This window comes from Gavia stellata, chromosome 29 (assembly GCF_030936135.1).
Source record: "Gavia stellata isolate bGavSte3 chromosome 29, bGavSte3.hap2, whole genome shotgun sequence".
In the NCBI taxonomy this organism is placed as follows: Eukaryota; Metazoa; Chordata; class Aves; order Gaviiformes; family Gaviidae; genus Gavia; species Gavia stellata.
Genome location: NC_082622.1, coordinates 8,508,436 through 8,522,913, shown reverse-complemented (window position 1 = coordinate 8,522,913; position 14,478 = coordinate 8,508,436). Strand labels below are relative to the sequence as shown.

The 14,478-nt window shown below is 42.8% G+C and overlaps 1 protein-coding gene across 1 annotated transcript in view; it reads left to right on the top strand.

The window, feature by feature from the left end:
- Window positions 1-1,749: 1,749 nt before the first annotated feature.
- KDM1A (lysine demethylase 1A) overlaps window positions 1,750-14,478 on the top strand; it is a 48,662-nt gene continuing 35,933 nt past the window's right edge. The window contains exons 1-4 of the mRNA XM_059830763.1: window positions 1,750-2,040; window positions 4,463-4,628; window positions 9,584-9,643; window positions 13,303-13,436. Coding sequence (XP_059686746.1) covers window positions 1,756-2,040; window positions 4,463-4,628; window positions 9,584-9,643; window positions 13,303-13,436 — 645 coding nt within the window. The 5' untranslated portion in view covers window positions 1,750-1,755. The remainder of the gene's footprint in view (window positions 2,041-4,462; window positions 4,629-9,583; window positions 9,644-13,302; window positions 13,437-14,478) is intronic.

Sequence of the window (14,478 nt, the reverse complement as noted above, 5' to 3'; positions counted from 1 at the left end):
CCATTAGGTAAAACTTACACTGAAAAATGAATTTTGTGGCTATTTCAGAAATTTGGCTAAACACAAATAAAAAGAGAGTAAAGTGGGATAATGAAGGAAATGCCAGTTGCTATGGAAGCATGAAATACTTAGGCTTACAGGCGAAGATAGTGTTGTTATGGCAATTGCCTGTTGCTTCCTTTTCTTCCCTGTCACAGTTTGAAGTTGATCTCTGCAGTTCTCCCAGCTGGATTTTGTCATCTAACTCCTCTGAACAAGGGTTCAGAGTTGGTTCCAGTCTGCTCCAGTCGCTTCTCAGCACTGGCATTGTTTGTCGGTGTGTGCTGTTGACCTTCTGCCTGTCCACATGCTACTGTGCAGACATCTGAAATGCATCAGCTACACGTTGCAGACCTTCTTCAGCCTCTAGTTGCTTCCTGCGTTCCTGAGAATGGTCAAAATCACACCTAAACTGTTCTGTGCAGCTGCTGCCTTCCTGGGTATCCAGATCCTCCTACAGTGTCTACACAGCCACACAACCAGGCAATATAAACCAGCTTGATGACAAGGTACGTCTACAAGGATCAACCATACATCCCTTCTGATTAATGACTAATTTTGAGGAGAGGGACAAGAAAATTAGCAGGAGTGGGCTTTTGTTTTCTGTTACCTTTAGCTAATAATGTTCAACTATTCAAGGCAAGGGAACCCAGAGCAGAACATCTCTGGCAGTATGCTCCACACAGGCATCTGTGGGCTGGTAGGCACTGTTTAGCAGCATCCTGCACAAAGGCTGGTAGCTCCCAACTTCCCATTCTCTGCCTCACCAGCTTTTTCTGGTGGTGTAAGTAGAAGCTTGAGAGAGAATACAGCGAAGCAAAGTCCAGCTCGGAAGGAGACAGGAGGACTAAAATTGCAGTGCTTTATGGAAATAGGCACAAATGCTTCCCTTTCACTAGTCTTGGCACATTTTGAGGGACTCCATGAGTCGTGCTGTGGACATACTTATGTCCACACAGGACTGCTATGGCCACAGGGCTTCTCACTTTTCTCAGTTGCTAACAAGTCCTGCCACTTGGTATCTGGATCAGTTGTGTAGGCAGGGAGACTGTCGAAGAGATGCATGCATAGGTAAATTTGTCTGATGGCATGAAAGTGAACTGCCATGCATTGTTTCAGCTTGCTGAAGGGATCTAATGGAGGCACTTGGGAGGCTTGCAGGACACAGACCTGACAACGAGCTCTGTGAGGCCAGGCGAGTAACCGGGGCCTCCCCTGGAATATGCCTGAGGTAAAAATAGTATTTTGTGAACTCAAGGTAACTATTATGCCTGTAGGAACAGCGAGGGCTACAGCACGCAGGCACCACGGGCAGCGAGACTGAGCTGTGGTTCTCATGGCCTGCACCTTTGGGAGTCCTGCCACGATCCCAGGACATGCGGGTCTGAGGTGGTCTCACCGTCGGTGTTCTGCTTCAGCTTCTTCGCCGGCTGAGCCGCTCTTCTGCGGGCGATCTCCTGCTTCCTGCCGGGCTGGAGCGCCTCTTGCTGCCACGCGGGACCGCGCGCTGTTGTCCCGTGTCCGCGTGGCCGGCGAGCGCGACCACGGCTCCCGCCCTTGGCAGAGGCGGCCCCGGACCGCCTGCGCACGCGCGGCTGCGGCCGGCACGAGGGCCCCAGTGCGCGCGCGCCGCGGCCCGGAGGTGACGTCAGGAGGCGGTGCTGGCAGCCCGCTCGCGGCCTCCTTTGTGCGGGGCGGCGCGGCGCGGCCGGGGCGATGCTGTCGGGGGGAAAGAAGGCCGCGGAGGCGGCGGCGGGCGGCGAGGGCGGGCCTGAGGCGCCGGTGCCTCCGCCCGCCGCCGCAGGGGCCCTGGGCTCCTCTGCCGAGAGCGGCGGGGCTGTGGAGCGGACTCCCCGCAAGAAGGAGCCGCCGCGGGCCTCGCCCCCGGGCGGCCTGTCCGAGCCGCCGACCGCCGGTGCCGCCCCTGCGCCCGGCGCCGAAACCACTGGCATCGCCGAGACCCCCGAGGGTCGCAGGACCAGCCGCCGCAAGCGGGCCAAAGTAGGTGTGGGGGAGCTCGGGCTACGGGCCCGGCCTCGCCGAACCCCGCTGGCCTGGAGCCGCGGCCGGAGTGAGGGTCTGGCGGGCGCCGCGGCCTCGGGCGGGACGTGCTGCGGCCTTCGGGCTGCCGGGCCCCGCCCCTGCTCGGGGCAACTCGCGCCGCCCGGGACGGCTCCCTGGAAGGGGCTGGGGAGGCGGGCGGCAGGCCGGGTGCCCCCAGGACCGCTCCCTGCCTGGGCTGAGCGGACTCCCCGGCCTGATCGGGCTTTACCGGCCGGCGCTGGTGTGTGGGGTGCGGGTGCTGCCCCGGGGAGGCGAGTCCTTCTCCAGGATAAAAACGCAGACATGCAGGAAGCTGATGCGGATTAAGGTCTCGTATTGTCACAGCTCACCATCGTAAGGTCTGGGGAGAACTCGTGCACTTTCACAAAGGAGAGCGGTCTGCAACAGTCCTCGGAACTTTGTAGGGCTTCCTGGTCAGATAGCAAGCAGTAAAAGAAAAAAAAAATCCAAAAATGCCCTAGCATTGCGTCTGAGTTCTTATGATCTTACATTTTCACGAGCACATTCATGTTGTTACAAGGGGTATATGAATGCAGCGTCTCTTGAGGCTTATGTGCACGGAATGATGCTGGCATTGCAAGGTTATAAGGTGATGGTCACACTCAGTCCACTCTTGTTCAGCTTCCCTCAGTTGGCATTAGAGAGGAGCCAATGCTGTGTTAAGGGTGAGATTTAGCAATGAAATCTAAACGCCATAAATAGTTTCTAGTAATTTGGGCCTGTGGTATGTAATTCTCATATGTTATTCTGAACATCTTAGAACATTACCTTTTTCTTTTTTTGTATGAAATTTTTTTCTTGGAAACGTTGTTGCAGAAGACTTCTAATATTTTGGCTGTGCCCATTGCTGGGTGTGTTTGATACAGAAGCTGAAATTACTTTTAGGAACTCTGTTGTACTGTACCTGTGGCATTGAATGTCTTGCTCTTCAGAGCTCTTACATGATGTGATAGATGGACTAGTCCTTTGCATATAGGAACTGTTGGGTAGGTCAGTCCAGTGCATCTTTTAAACTGAAAGAGGGTGGATGTATATTGGACATACGGAAGAAATTTTTTTACGATGAGGGTAGTGAGGCACTGGAACAGCTTGCCCAGAGAAGTTGTGAATGCCCCATCACTGGAAGTGTTCAAGGTCAGGTTGGATGGGGCTTTGAGCAACCTGGTCTAGTGGAAGGTGTCCCTGCCCATGGAAGGGGGGTTGGACTAGATGGTCTTTAAAGGTCCCTTCCAACCAAAACCATTCTATGATCTTCTGAGGCAGCATACCTGGGTTTTACTTGCTTTATAGTGGTCTGTTAACAAGTGGGAATTAGTGCGCTGTCTCTGGGTTGTATTTTGGTGATGTTTCTCCGCATTGACAATACTCATTTGCTAAGGGCATTAATCTCTTTTAACACGGTATGTCCCGGTGATCACTTCAGACTAGCACAAAGTCGCCTTACTGCGAATGTTTGTGGTGTGAACTCCGTTGGGGAGGGTATCCAGGTTAAAAATAAACCTAGGGAAAAGCTTAGTTTTTTATTGGACTTGATTGTTGTCTGAAAGTTGGTGAGCTCAAGGAGGGTTGGAGACTTCAGAGGGCCTTAGAGCAGGACTGGTTTGTGTTCGTTTCAAATACCTGTGATACTAATCTTATGATGGTGTGGGATCATTGTAACTTGCTTCATAGTGGGAGTTCACAAAATGTCCTGGTGGTGCAACATTTGCTCAACAGTGTGAAAAACTAAATGTGCTGGACAGGTTGGAATGTAAATATTTGAAAGATAGCAGATCGTGGAGTGTGTTAGTGTTTTACTGAATTTAGGCTTTCCTATACAGGGGTTTCCCAATGCTCCTTTGAATCATGCCCGTTAATGCCCTTTCTTAATGACTGAACTTCGACTGTGAAAGATTTGTCATTCTTTTGATGAGAAATGTAGAGTTGCTTTTGTCATCTCATGGTAGAAGCTGACCTGTAGAATGCAGGAGTTACACTATCTGCTTTCTTTTTATTTTTCCCTTGGCTGCATGTTGTTTTATTTTGGTCTTGTGTTGAGCCACTAGTGTGACTATCCTGGAGAGGAGGCAAATGTGATCCTCTGTACCAGGGCAAGATATCCAGTAAACAGGAGACTATCTGTGCAAGATATGTCTCTGTACAGGACACGGGTGAGATTTCCTCAGGAAATCTTGCATACACATGGAACTTGTTAAGCTGTTGAAGATTTTATAACATGGCAGCTGTAATAAGACTCTGGACAAGGTAACTCAGGCCATTTCTTTGAGCTGTAAGCAATTTTGTTGCTTGCAGTGTTCATTTTAGTAGTGAGACTTACAGACATCTTCAGTGTGTTTATCCTTTGTTGTGCTTTTTACAGGTGGAGTATAGAGAGATGGATGAGAGTCTTGCAAACCTGTCAGAAGATGAGTATTACTCTGAAGAAGAGAGAAATGCTAAAGCTGAGAAAGAGAAAAAACTACCACCACCACCTCCACCAGCTCCTGCAGAAGAAGAGAATGAAAGCGAGCCAGAGGAGCCATCTGGTGAGTAAAGAGACCTTCTCCTCTCACACTGCTTACCTGTTTTATTGCCAGAAATTAAGCAGGTCAGGTGCAGCCCCATGAATCCTGTGTCTGGTTTTGAGTGACTGTTCTGCAGTGTTTTCTTTGCTGGCTCCATATGTGGAAGGAGGGAGAAAATGCGGAAGGCCAGCCCGATAAAGATGGGAATACGCATGATATAATTCCAAACTAAGACAAACCTCTCATACTAGATTTTCATGATCCTTACTGACTTGTCTTTGGAAGCTTATTGACCACAATACCCTCTTTGGCACTTAGCTGCCACACTAACTTGTATACTAACGTTCACTTATTCCTCTGAGAGAAAAGGGGTTAGATTTACTGGGGAGGTTGCTATGCAGGAGAACAGGTTTAATCTACAGTGATTCATGTGGCTTCGAGCTATGACTTTAATCTTAAGTTCTGGTTAGATACTGTTTCCTTAAACTTCAGTGCTTTCCTCATTGCCTTTAACAGAGTTGTAAAGCTTCAGTTTACATTGGGAGGTTTTTTGGTCTGTCTTGTTCAGGAAGCAGCTTTTGAAATTTATAGTATTAGCAGTACCCTATCCATTCTTTACCTCTGTTGTGTTTACAGCTACCACCATTAGTTAGGTTTGGTGTTGACGTATCGCTCTACTATCTGCAAAATCATGCTTTTGCAAAGTTCAGCTGTCAGAGAAGTTTCATGATATGATGGGTGTGCTAGTTGGTTTTAGACAATAGCTGAAATCTTGTAGGTTAACTTTTGTTGATTCATCACTGATGTGAATAACTGTTAGTCTTCAGTTCTACTGCTCTTAACTGGCTTCTTTTTGGCTGGTAGGTTTCAGAGTGTAGACAATAGGACTGACATCAGTTTGGGAATACTTACCTTCAGTTTCAGAAAATACATTAAAAGCCACAATTGTGTTTTATCTCTTAGGATTCACACCTGTAATCTCTCCTCAGTTGCGGCTGTTGGCTTGATACAGGAATACCATAGCTCATACACTCGACTGAAATATTTGCAATGATAAAAATGCCTCCCCCCTGTAACTGATATATCAAAAATGGAATTTTAATAGGTGTAATTAAGCAAATATCTTAAGTTTACTGTTTAATTTAGCTTAGACTTTGGGTTTAATCCTTGAAAGCTAATATTAATACACTTTTGATATTTCTCAGGTGCCATTTTGTGTCTCTAAGAATGATTATTGAAATCAGTTTGAAGCATAATCAGTGAAGTACAGTGTTTTATCCCATGAAGGAAGAAACGTGGGAGATAGTGATAGACTAATGCTATCCTATGTTTAGCCGTTTAAATACAACCAATTTTAAAACAGACTATATCTAGCTGCCTAGAAATAAGTAGATTTCAGGTCATCATATCCTTTCTCCATTCCTAGAAATCCTGTGATATGCATGAAGCAGTGATGTAGGAAGACAACAAATTTTCAGTTGTTGTTCCGTAGCTAGTCTTGCTGTATTTTTAAAGGCTTCTGAAACTGTATACTTTGGTGGATCTCTCTGTCTTTGTCTTTATTAATGCAGGTGTCAAGAGCATCAGGTCATGTTATGCTGGCAGTTAGAGTGCATTGAAACTTTTAATTCAAATAACCGTTAGCAGGAAGAGGCATGGAGTCTGCTGTATATAGAAGCAATGTTTATAACGGAGGTTTTCTCTCTCTGTCACTTTTTTGAAGCAAAAATATAAGTGTTCAATAAAAAATACTAAATAGGACAGTAATACTAGAGCAGGATTGCATATTGAAAATTTAACAAAATACAAAAAGTTAGCTTGTGGATTACTATTAATTTATTCTCATTGCAGACCTTAATGATTTCCTTTGTACGTTTAAAGCCTGCAAAGACATAGGTAATGCAGTAGAGGTGTAAAGCTGTCGTGTTATAGGTTATGACCTTTTGTGTTGAAAAGCCAAATCGTGCAAACTTAAAAATGTAATAGCGACAGTAGCTGGTATTTCATTAGTCTGTCCTCACAGGCAGTTTACAGTAGAAGGAGGTTATTAAGTATCACACTTTAGGTGACAGCAAAATGCTGGTCTTATTTGGGGTAGGTTCCATTAATGTGTTCAGCTGTGGGGAATTCCAGATGTTCTGGCTATGCAGATTGTTATAGTCTGGATTTGCAAGATTTACTCCCATGTTATTGCAGAGCAGTTTTAAAAGGCATAACATTATTTCATGATTAAGATAATTTCCTTAAAGTATCTCTCCTCTTCTTTACTTAAGAAATATTGTCTGAGAGCAAAAAGCTTCCAAACTCACTTTCAGTGCTGAATGACATTTGTGTTCTTGTTTGCCAATATCCCTTTTGAAATTCAGGAGATTGTTTCTTTCATTTTTCTCTTCTAAGGATCTTTTTTGTTTGCCCTCACCAAATTGGATTTTTATAGCTTCCCGAAGATTTTCTTTACCAGCTCGTGTCTTTTTACTTTTGTCAGTATTCTTACTTTGTGGTAATCTTAGGTTTCTAGCTGCTGTTTTCCAAGGAAGTGTGAGACTGAATATGATCCAGGTTAACATCAAGTGAATAGCCAAACTTAGTGGTGCTTTGTCTCTGTCTTTCATCTGACTTATCTGTTTTCTTAACTAAATTCAGTACTCGGTGGTAATCGTGTGCCACTATTCTTTATTTAAGACAGTGGATGATTGTATGAAGTGGACTCCTTTGTAGACCTTCTTCCTGATTGCTGTTCAGCTCATGGTCCATTATTCTGTTGCCTTGAGCCTTTCAGCAGATTCTGTTCCTGCACATGTTGTGTTCAGTTGCAATAATTTGATGTTAACATGGATCAGCAGTTTGCTTGCTGCTTTGTTCCTTTGCAGCTGGAACATGACTTTCTTGCAGGGAAGGAGAGGCAATCTGCACTAGCGTGCCTTGTTGCCACACTTCTGTACTCAGACTGGGCAGCATTTAGAATTGTGTCTGAGCAAACAGTAATAGTGATGCTTTTTTTTAACCTAACACTGAAAATGGTTTAACTGTTATTAACAGAAGAGGAAAATACTGATTTCTTTTTGTAAGTAAACCGAGAGCAATTTTGTCCCCTCTACTCATTGTCAATGCTAATTCAGGGATAATAAATGCCACAGGCTGACGTCAGCATCGGTTCAATTTCTTAACTTATGGAAGACACAAGTGTAACTTCTCCTGAAAAGTAATGGCCTATGCTGGAATGTAAATTGAGTTGTGTTAGTCTCTCCCTGAATGGAAGCAGGTCTTGTAATGTTCCCAGCAAAATAAAGTACTTACAGTGTAAGTGAAGTGAGGAATTTTCTCTTGCTATTGCAGGTATGTTAGTTCATAGAATCCCTACTTTGGGACTTCTGAGGCCTGTCAAAATGCGATTATTTGTCACAATCTCTCTTGTGAGTTTCTGAACTTCCCTGCTGTAGACTGATTATAAAAAGCTACTGACTATTGCTCTTCTGCTGTAGCTGAGTGAAAATGTCTTTTCTTGTTTCAGTTCCTAATTTATTTTATCTGTAGATGTGTAATGTTACAGCATTCCAGATGTTAATCCAGGTTATTGAAGTATGAAAACATTTGGTTCTCTTTCTGTGTCTTGCTTTAGGGGTTAAATTTGTAGTTCAGATGAAATTCTTTTAAGTAGTGTATCCCCTAAAAGCCTCAAAATACATTCTGGCAAAATTGTCCACCCAATCCCAAACTCTAAAGAGTAATCTTAACAATTGTGTGTTCAGCCTCAGGTTAGACCTTACTCTTACCTCTTTGCAGATATGACACCCTGAGCAGTTGTGCTCTAGGAAGTGCCTGTTCCATTTGCTACCTTGACCTCAGCAGTTTGTTTCAGTGGAGGTTTGTTTGGACTTTACAAAGCACCCAGTTTGCTGACTATTGAAGCACTTGGTTTGAAGGAGCCTTTACACAGGAGCAGCTAGCCAAACAGTGCTCGGCCGTCTCTGTAGCATTCCACAGCTTCCTGCTCTCTGGAGGTGACGAGACTTTAGGCAAACATCTGACTGTGGAGGAGTATTGCTTACGAGCTAAACTCAGAGCTAGCATCTCCTGTGAAGACTAGCAGTGTGTGAGGTGACCTATATTAGCTTTGTTCCTGCAGACATCACAGCTGTACTCATCTCTGTTCTGGAAGTGCTTTGTTCCTGGTTGTGTTGTAGTCCTGTCAAGGCTGCTGTTCAGGACTTACATGCAGGCTAAGGCAATTTTGAGACTTCTTCAGATCTTTCAGATGAGTGCTTTGCCTTTCCTCATGTTTCCAGCCCTGGATATGTTGAAAGACCAGTGTCTTTCAGCACTGGGTATTGATCACATTACTGATCAATGGTATCGACATGTACTTGGCTTCAAAGGTGGTCTTAGTGTGTTAGAACATTGTTGGTGTATCAGGGGCGCTGAAGCCAAAATAAGTGGTCTGACCCTTTTAAAAAAAGTTCCGTCATCAAGCTTCAAGGAAGGGTTTATGGCAAAAAAAAGAATAGGCTCTCTCGAAAGAAGGAGGCTTTTCAGAATGGTTCAAACTATCCTCTTGCATATGGGGAGACTCGGTAGTACGAAGGGCAAGATTATCAAATTCTTACGGTTTGAGATCTGTAGAATCTGATGGTATCCATCCATCAGATCTTGGCAGTAAGAAATGTGATCTTATTATTCAAATCCTAGCCGTTAATGAAGTTGATCATAAGTATTTAGCCACCAGAAATGCTACATATTGTGTACTTCTCTATTTCCCATAAAGTCGGATGTAAAACGTTCCAGTAACACGGATAACACTTTAGAAGACCACAGAGTTTGGTGCCCTGAACCTAGGTTCCAGAAGATGGGATTCTCAGAAAATGGGTTTAGTTAGTTGGTGAAATTTAATACCTAAACCGCCAACTGCCGGGCCTTTATGTCCAGTATGGTTTAACTTATGGAGTAAGGTCCCTGAGTTCTCCTCTTTCCTTCCACAGGGCAAGCAGGAGGACTTCAAGACGACAATTCTGGAGGGTATGGAGACGGCCAAGCATCAGGTGAGGGTGGCGTTTGATGCTTGCCACTTAGTAGCAAGAGCCGCCAAGTTAGGGATTGATGCTTGCAAGTGCGCATGGGTGTGGTTGTCCAGAATTTAGCAAGAGATACAGGAGTTCTTCACCCACCTGTTAAAGAAGTGAGGGGTATTTTCACATTTCAGTTGAGGTCTGTACCAACTGGGGAAAAGGACGCTAACCTATGTTGAAATGCCTCAGGCCGATCTCTCATCCCTCCACTCCTCTCCATGGTTAGAGGAGTCCAAACGTGCAAAAAAATAGTTCTTACCTAGCCAGTTTCTACCACCTAGAATGACACAGAAAGCCCCGGGCTTCAGCTCAGTAGACGTTTTTTCTAATTTGCTGAAGAAACATAGCGTGGAGTACCTTTTTGCTCCTTTGTTTTTGGTTTTTTTCTTTTGAAAGGGTTTGTGTTTGAGCTGTGTGCCAGTGGTTAGCGCAGGAGATTTATCTCTTGGGGAGATTCATAGTCTGCTTCTCAGTGGACTGGATTGTGAATTGCATTTGCCATTTAACCTAAGTACTGATGCTAGCAGTATGCACTTACTGCTTAATTCACAGAATTGGTGTCTTTATTCTGAAAATCTTCCTCCAACTCTGCCACTTTCGCTCTTACTTGAGGATTGAGGATTAGGGTTTTAAGCAAAGCAGTCGAAGGCTCCAAAACCTATTCTGTACCTCCAAGTTGCTCTTTTTGAAGCAAGTATAACTTCAAGATATTAATCTGAGAGTACATCCTTGCTGTTCTAAGTAAAGGAGCTTAGTTATGTTTTGGATCCTACCACTTGCACAGAATTTCTGACTATTATAGATTCTGGGCTTAAGGATGCATTGCCTAATTTCATTTTTAGGCAGGCATTGGCTGTTTGGAAATTCTGCACGTTTTGCATTTTATATATATGCTGAGGGTATGCTTTAGCAATTGTCTGATTCAGCAGCCAAATAACTTTCCTTCAGAGTGTTTTTCATGTGCAGATGGTTCAGTAAGTCATTAAATGAGCAGCATCCCTCAAGATTTCTTCTGTGGGGAAGAAGATAATCAAAACTTCAGCACGTTAGTTGCTGATGCTGAATGTCAGGAGGTGGGGAGTGTGTGCGTGAATGTGTGTGAAGAGGAGATGAGAATCCAGTCTAGGCAGAGCCATTCCTACAGTCATTAAAGAGTTGCCTGCCCCAAGGAAAGTGTGTGTAGTTCTGAACTGGTACTTTCTTTAATGCGTTGCTTTCATGAAGCGCAAGCAGTAAGGGTGTGGGATGGGGGGGATTTAATTGGCCTGCAATTGATTTAACTTTGAGCTGTGTAGTTGCAAAAGTAAATTCAAGGACATTTAGTTCTTATAAGATCTTCCAGTGGTTGGGCCAAATAAAACATTATCTTCGCTAATAATAGCTAGGCCTTTTCTAAATTCTGGTGTCAAACCCTGTTGTGGTTTTGGGGGTTTTTTTGGATTTTTTTTCTAAATACCAGTGCTCATTCAGAGCTATTCTGACATTTTAGTTTTAAAGTTCAGGCGTTGCCATAAAAGACATGTGGCCTTAAAAAAAAAACCAACAACAAAAACCCTACCTTGGAGTTCTTCCCAAAGCTGTTAGGAGCGCCGGTTTCTCTGACTTCTTGATTTGAAGAAATAAATTGCAAAGCTGTTCAAGAAACTGGCGAGTTGCCTTAAATCCATGTCTGAGAGTTTCCTGGGATTGATCACTGCATGACAGTCAATGCTTTTTAGCAAATATTTGGAGAAGGCACAGTCATTTTAGCATAAGCCTGTAAGAGGGAGTCAGGTTCAGCATTTCAAATCTTTGTTTAACCTGCCATTCTCTGAAAATCATGCTGCTGAGCTTTTTGCTAATGCTTGATGATCTAGAACCTTAATTAAGATTTGTTAACATTAATGAAGTATCAGAGAATTGGTAACTTTGCTTTGATTTACATGCACGTTTTTATGGAGTTCATAGTTTAGCATATGCATTCATATGTAGATGTTTGCACAGTTGGTCCAGTGTTAGACTGAAGGAAAACAAGGGCTGGAGAATGTTTATTACTGGAGAAGCTGAAGTTATAGCAGAGCTACGGGTGTGTATTCTATAGCTGAATACTAATGTCAAGAAGTGTTGCAGGTGTGTCAACTTTTCCTATTGTTAATGTCATTTTGCTTTCTTGCAGTGCTCTGTAGCCTCTGTTACTAATTTCCTCTTGTAAAATTCCTGTAAATGATCGTAGACAGTTTTCTTTACCTTGAATCATCACACAGATCATCTAATCTTTGCTTGTGAATGGATTTTGTTAGCTTTACAACTGTTTCCTTGCTTAAATTTTTTTCTTCACCTTTGGGGTGTAAGAATGCTTGGAAGTTAAAGGTGTGTGTGGTTGCACCAGAATTGAAAGAATAGATTTCCTCTCCCCAGTACAGTGACATGTGTACCTCTGCACATGAACTTCAAACTTTCAAACAGTTGTCTTGGTTAGTGTAACACACTGCAAGCTTATATTTTCTTTGAGATTTATTATAATCTTTTGAACAATTCCAGTTTCAGCAAATGATCTTAATCTTACTGCATTACTTGTGGTATTTTTCCCCTTGGGATGTATTGGCTTATATCTTTCTGGATTGAATGTTCTCTTCTCTGTCTGTCCTGATGTTAAGTCACTTCCTAGGACATATGAGATTTATATTGTTCTTGCTGTATTTCACATCTCAGTATCCCATTTTGCTCACTGTGCCTGCAAGATTTGCTTTCTGCACTGTACTTGTGCTGTAGCACTTCATGCAGCTGTGTCTTAGTTTGTTACTTTACATATAGTATAGCATTCAAATGAGATTGAGGAATGTAGGGTACATAACTGTACTATTACTTCACTGCCAGTGTTTGAATTGATAGGAGTACAGGTGCCTTTATGAATGAAGCCTTTCCGTAGAGAAGATGTCTCCTGTATATGTTCAACGTTAGTCTTCTACATGTGGAGCATTTAAAAGGAAAAGTCAGATATCTGTAGTTCTTGATTGTAGGCAGCACTTGGGGAGGGGACACAGGAAAAGCAGAAGCAGGATTGTATTTCATTGCACTGCCTGTTGTGAATATATAAAATATGCAAAAGGAGAGGTTAAGATGGGTTCCTCTCCTTGAGTTCAGTACAAATGAAACCTTGAAAAGCAGGTGAGAGGGGACCGTAGATATTGTGCTTGTATCTTATAGATCTTTTGGCTTTGAACAGGTTCCAAATGTTTTTCATATTCTGGTAGAAACTGGAAACCACGCAAATGAAGGACAGCATTTAAAGCAGTTATGTTTTATTGATATTTTATATATGTGTTGTATATAATATATATATAATATTATATGTTACATTGATATGTACCCCATCCCCTTATTTTTCAGGGTGTTCCCCCCCCCCTTTTTTTTGCCCCCTGTAGTATAGCTTTTTCATTACCCCTAGATGATACCTGTAATTCAAAGAACTGTTGACTTGAGAACCTGCATGTCTTGCAGAAATAAATAAAAGGGCAAAATGAAAGCATGACATGGAATTGGCCATCATATCACCTCAAGGCTAGATGCCCTGCCTAGGAAGGGTAGTGTAAAAATACTTATTTAGCAGTTCCTTTTGCAGTGCCTGTAGACAACTTGTCTTTTTATTGTAGGTGTGGAGGGTGCAGCTTTCCAGAGTAGACTTCCACATGACCGTATGACATCTCAAGAAGCTGCCTGCTTCCCTGATATAATCAGTGGGCCACAGCAGACTCAGAAGGTGTTTCTGTACATCAGGAACCGCACCGTAAGTTTATTGTAAAAGTATTGATGAAAAAAAGGGTAGTACATTTGTGTACCTTGTGAAGACTTTTTGGCAGTTACCATGTCTAACAGTTGGTAGATTTTTTGTTTTTGAGATGGTGGGGTTTCATTTCTGGCATCCTGTCATGCTCTGAGTTGCTAAGGAAGGTGTTACCCAGTTCTTGATTGAGGCAATGTTGTGAGGCAGCATAAAGAATCTGTAGTACATTTACAATATCCAAAACACGGTCATAACAACCATCAAAACTACGTGATTCAGCTAATACAGCTTTTAAAAAATAAACTAACAGAAAGCTGGTGCAAATGTTCTATTACTTGATCTCAGCTTAAAGAAGTCTCTGTAGAATACCTAAATAATATTCAGTCAAATACATTGTTGCTTAGAATAAAGCAAACCTTTCAGCTTTTATTTTTTGACTTTGCTTAGCATTCAGTTGCTGTAATACTGAGACATCAAGCCAGTGATGTGGCTTATTCTCAGAACAGAATAGTTACTTTGCCAGCTTTGATTTCATAAAAGAAATTGTAACATTAAAGAAGTGAAACTCTGCGTCTGAATGTTTGTAGCATTTCTGCCCAATTCAAAACTTCCATGCAACTTAAAGTACAGAAAGAAGGGGCAATATTCAAATAATTAAATGGGGAGTTCATTCACTTCAGTTCAGGCGAGCATGCCTGAAGTTTAAACCTTAATAAAACTTACAGTAGTATTGTGCTTTACAGATGATGCTTTTAAATTGTGACAATGCTTTTACATTCCTCAGCACACAAACAGGGTTCAGGACTTTCTCCTGTAGTTAGAAAAGAGTGTTTTAGAAAACTTAAGTCATATTAGAAAAATTAACAGTAGGAAAGCAAGAAATATTTTGGAAATTGCTTTGTTACCCTGGTTAAGAGAGAAAACACCTGAACCATTCAGGTTTTTTCACAGACCCTTAAAATGATCAAGGGACATTGCAGAGTATTAACCATGGTAGCACAAAATGCTTAATAACTTAAAGAAGTTATTTGAAATTTATGCCTGG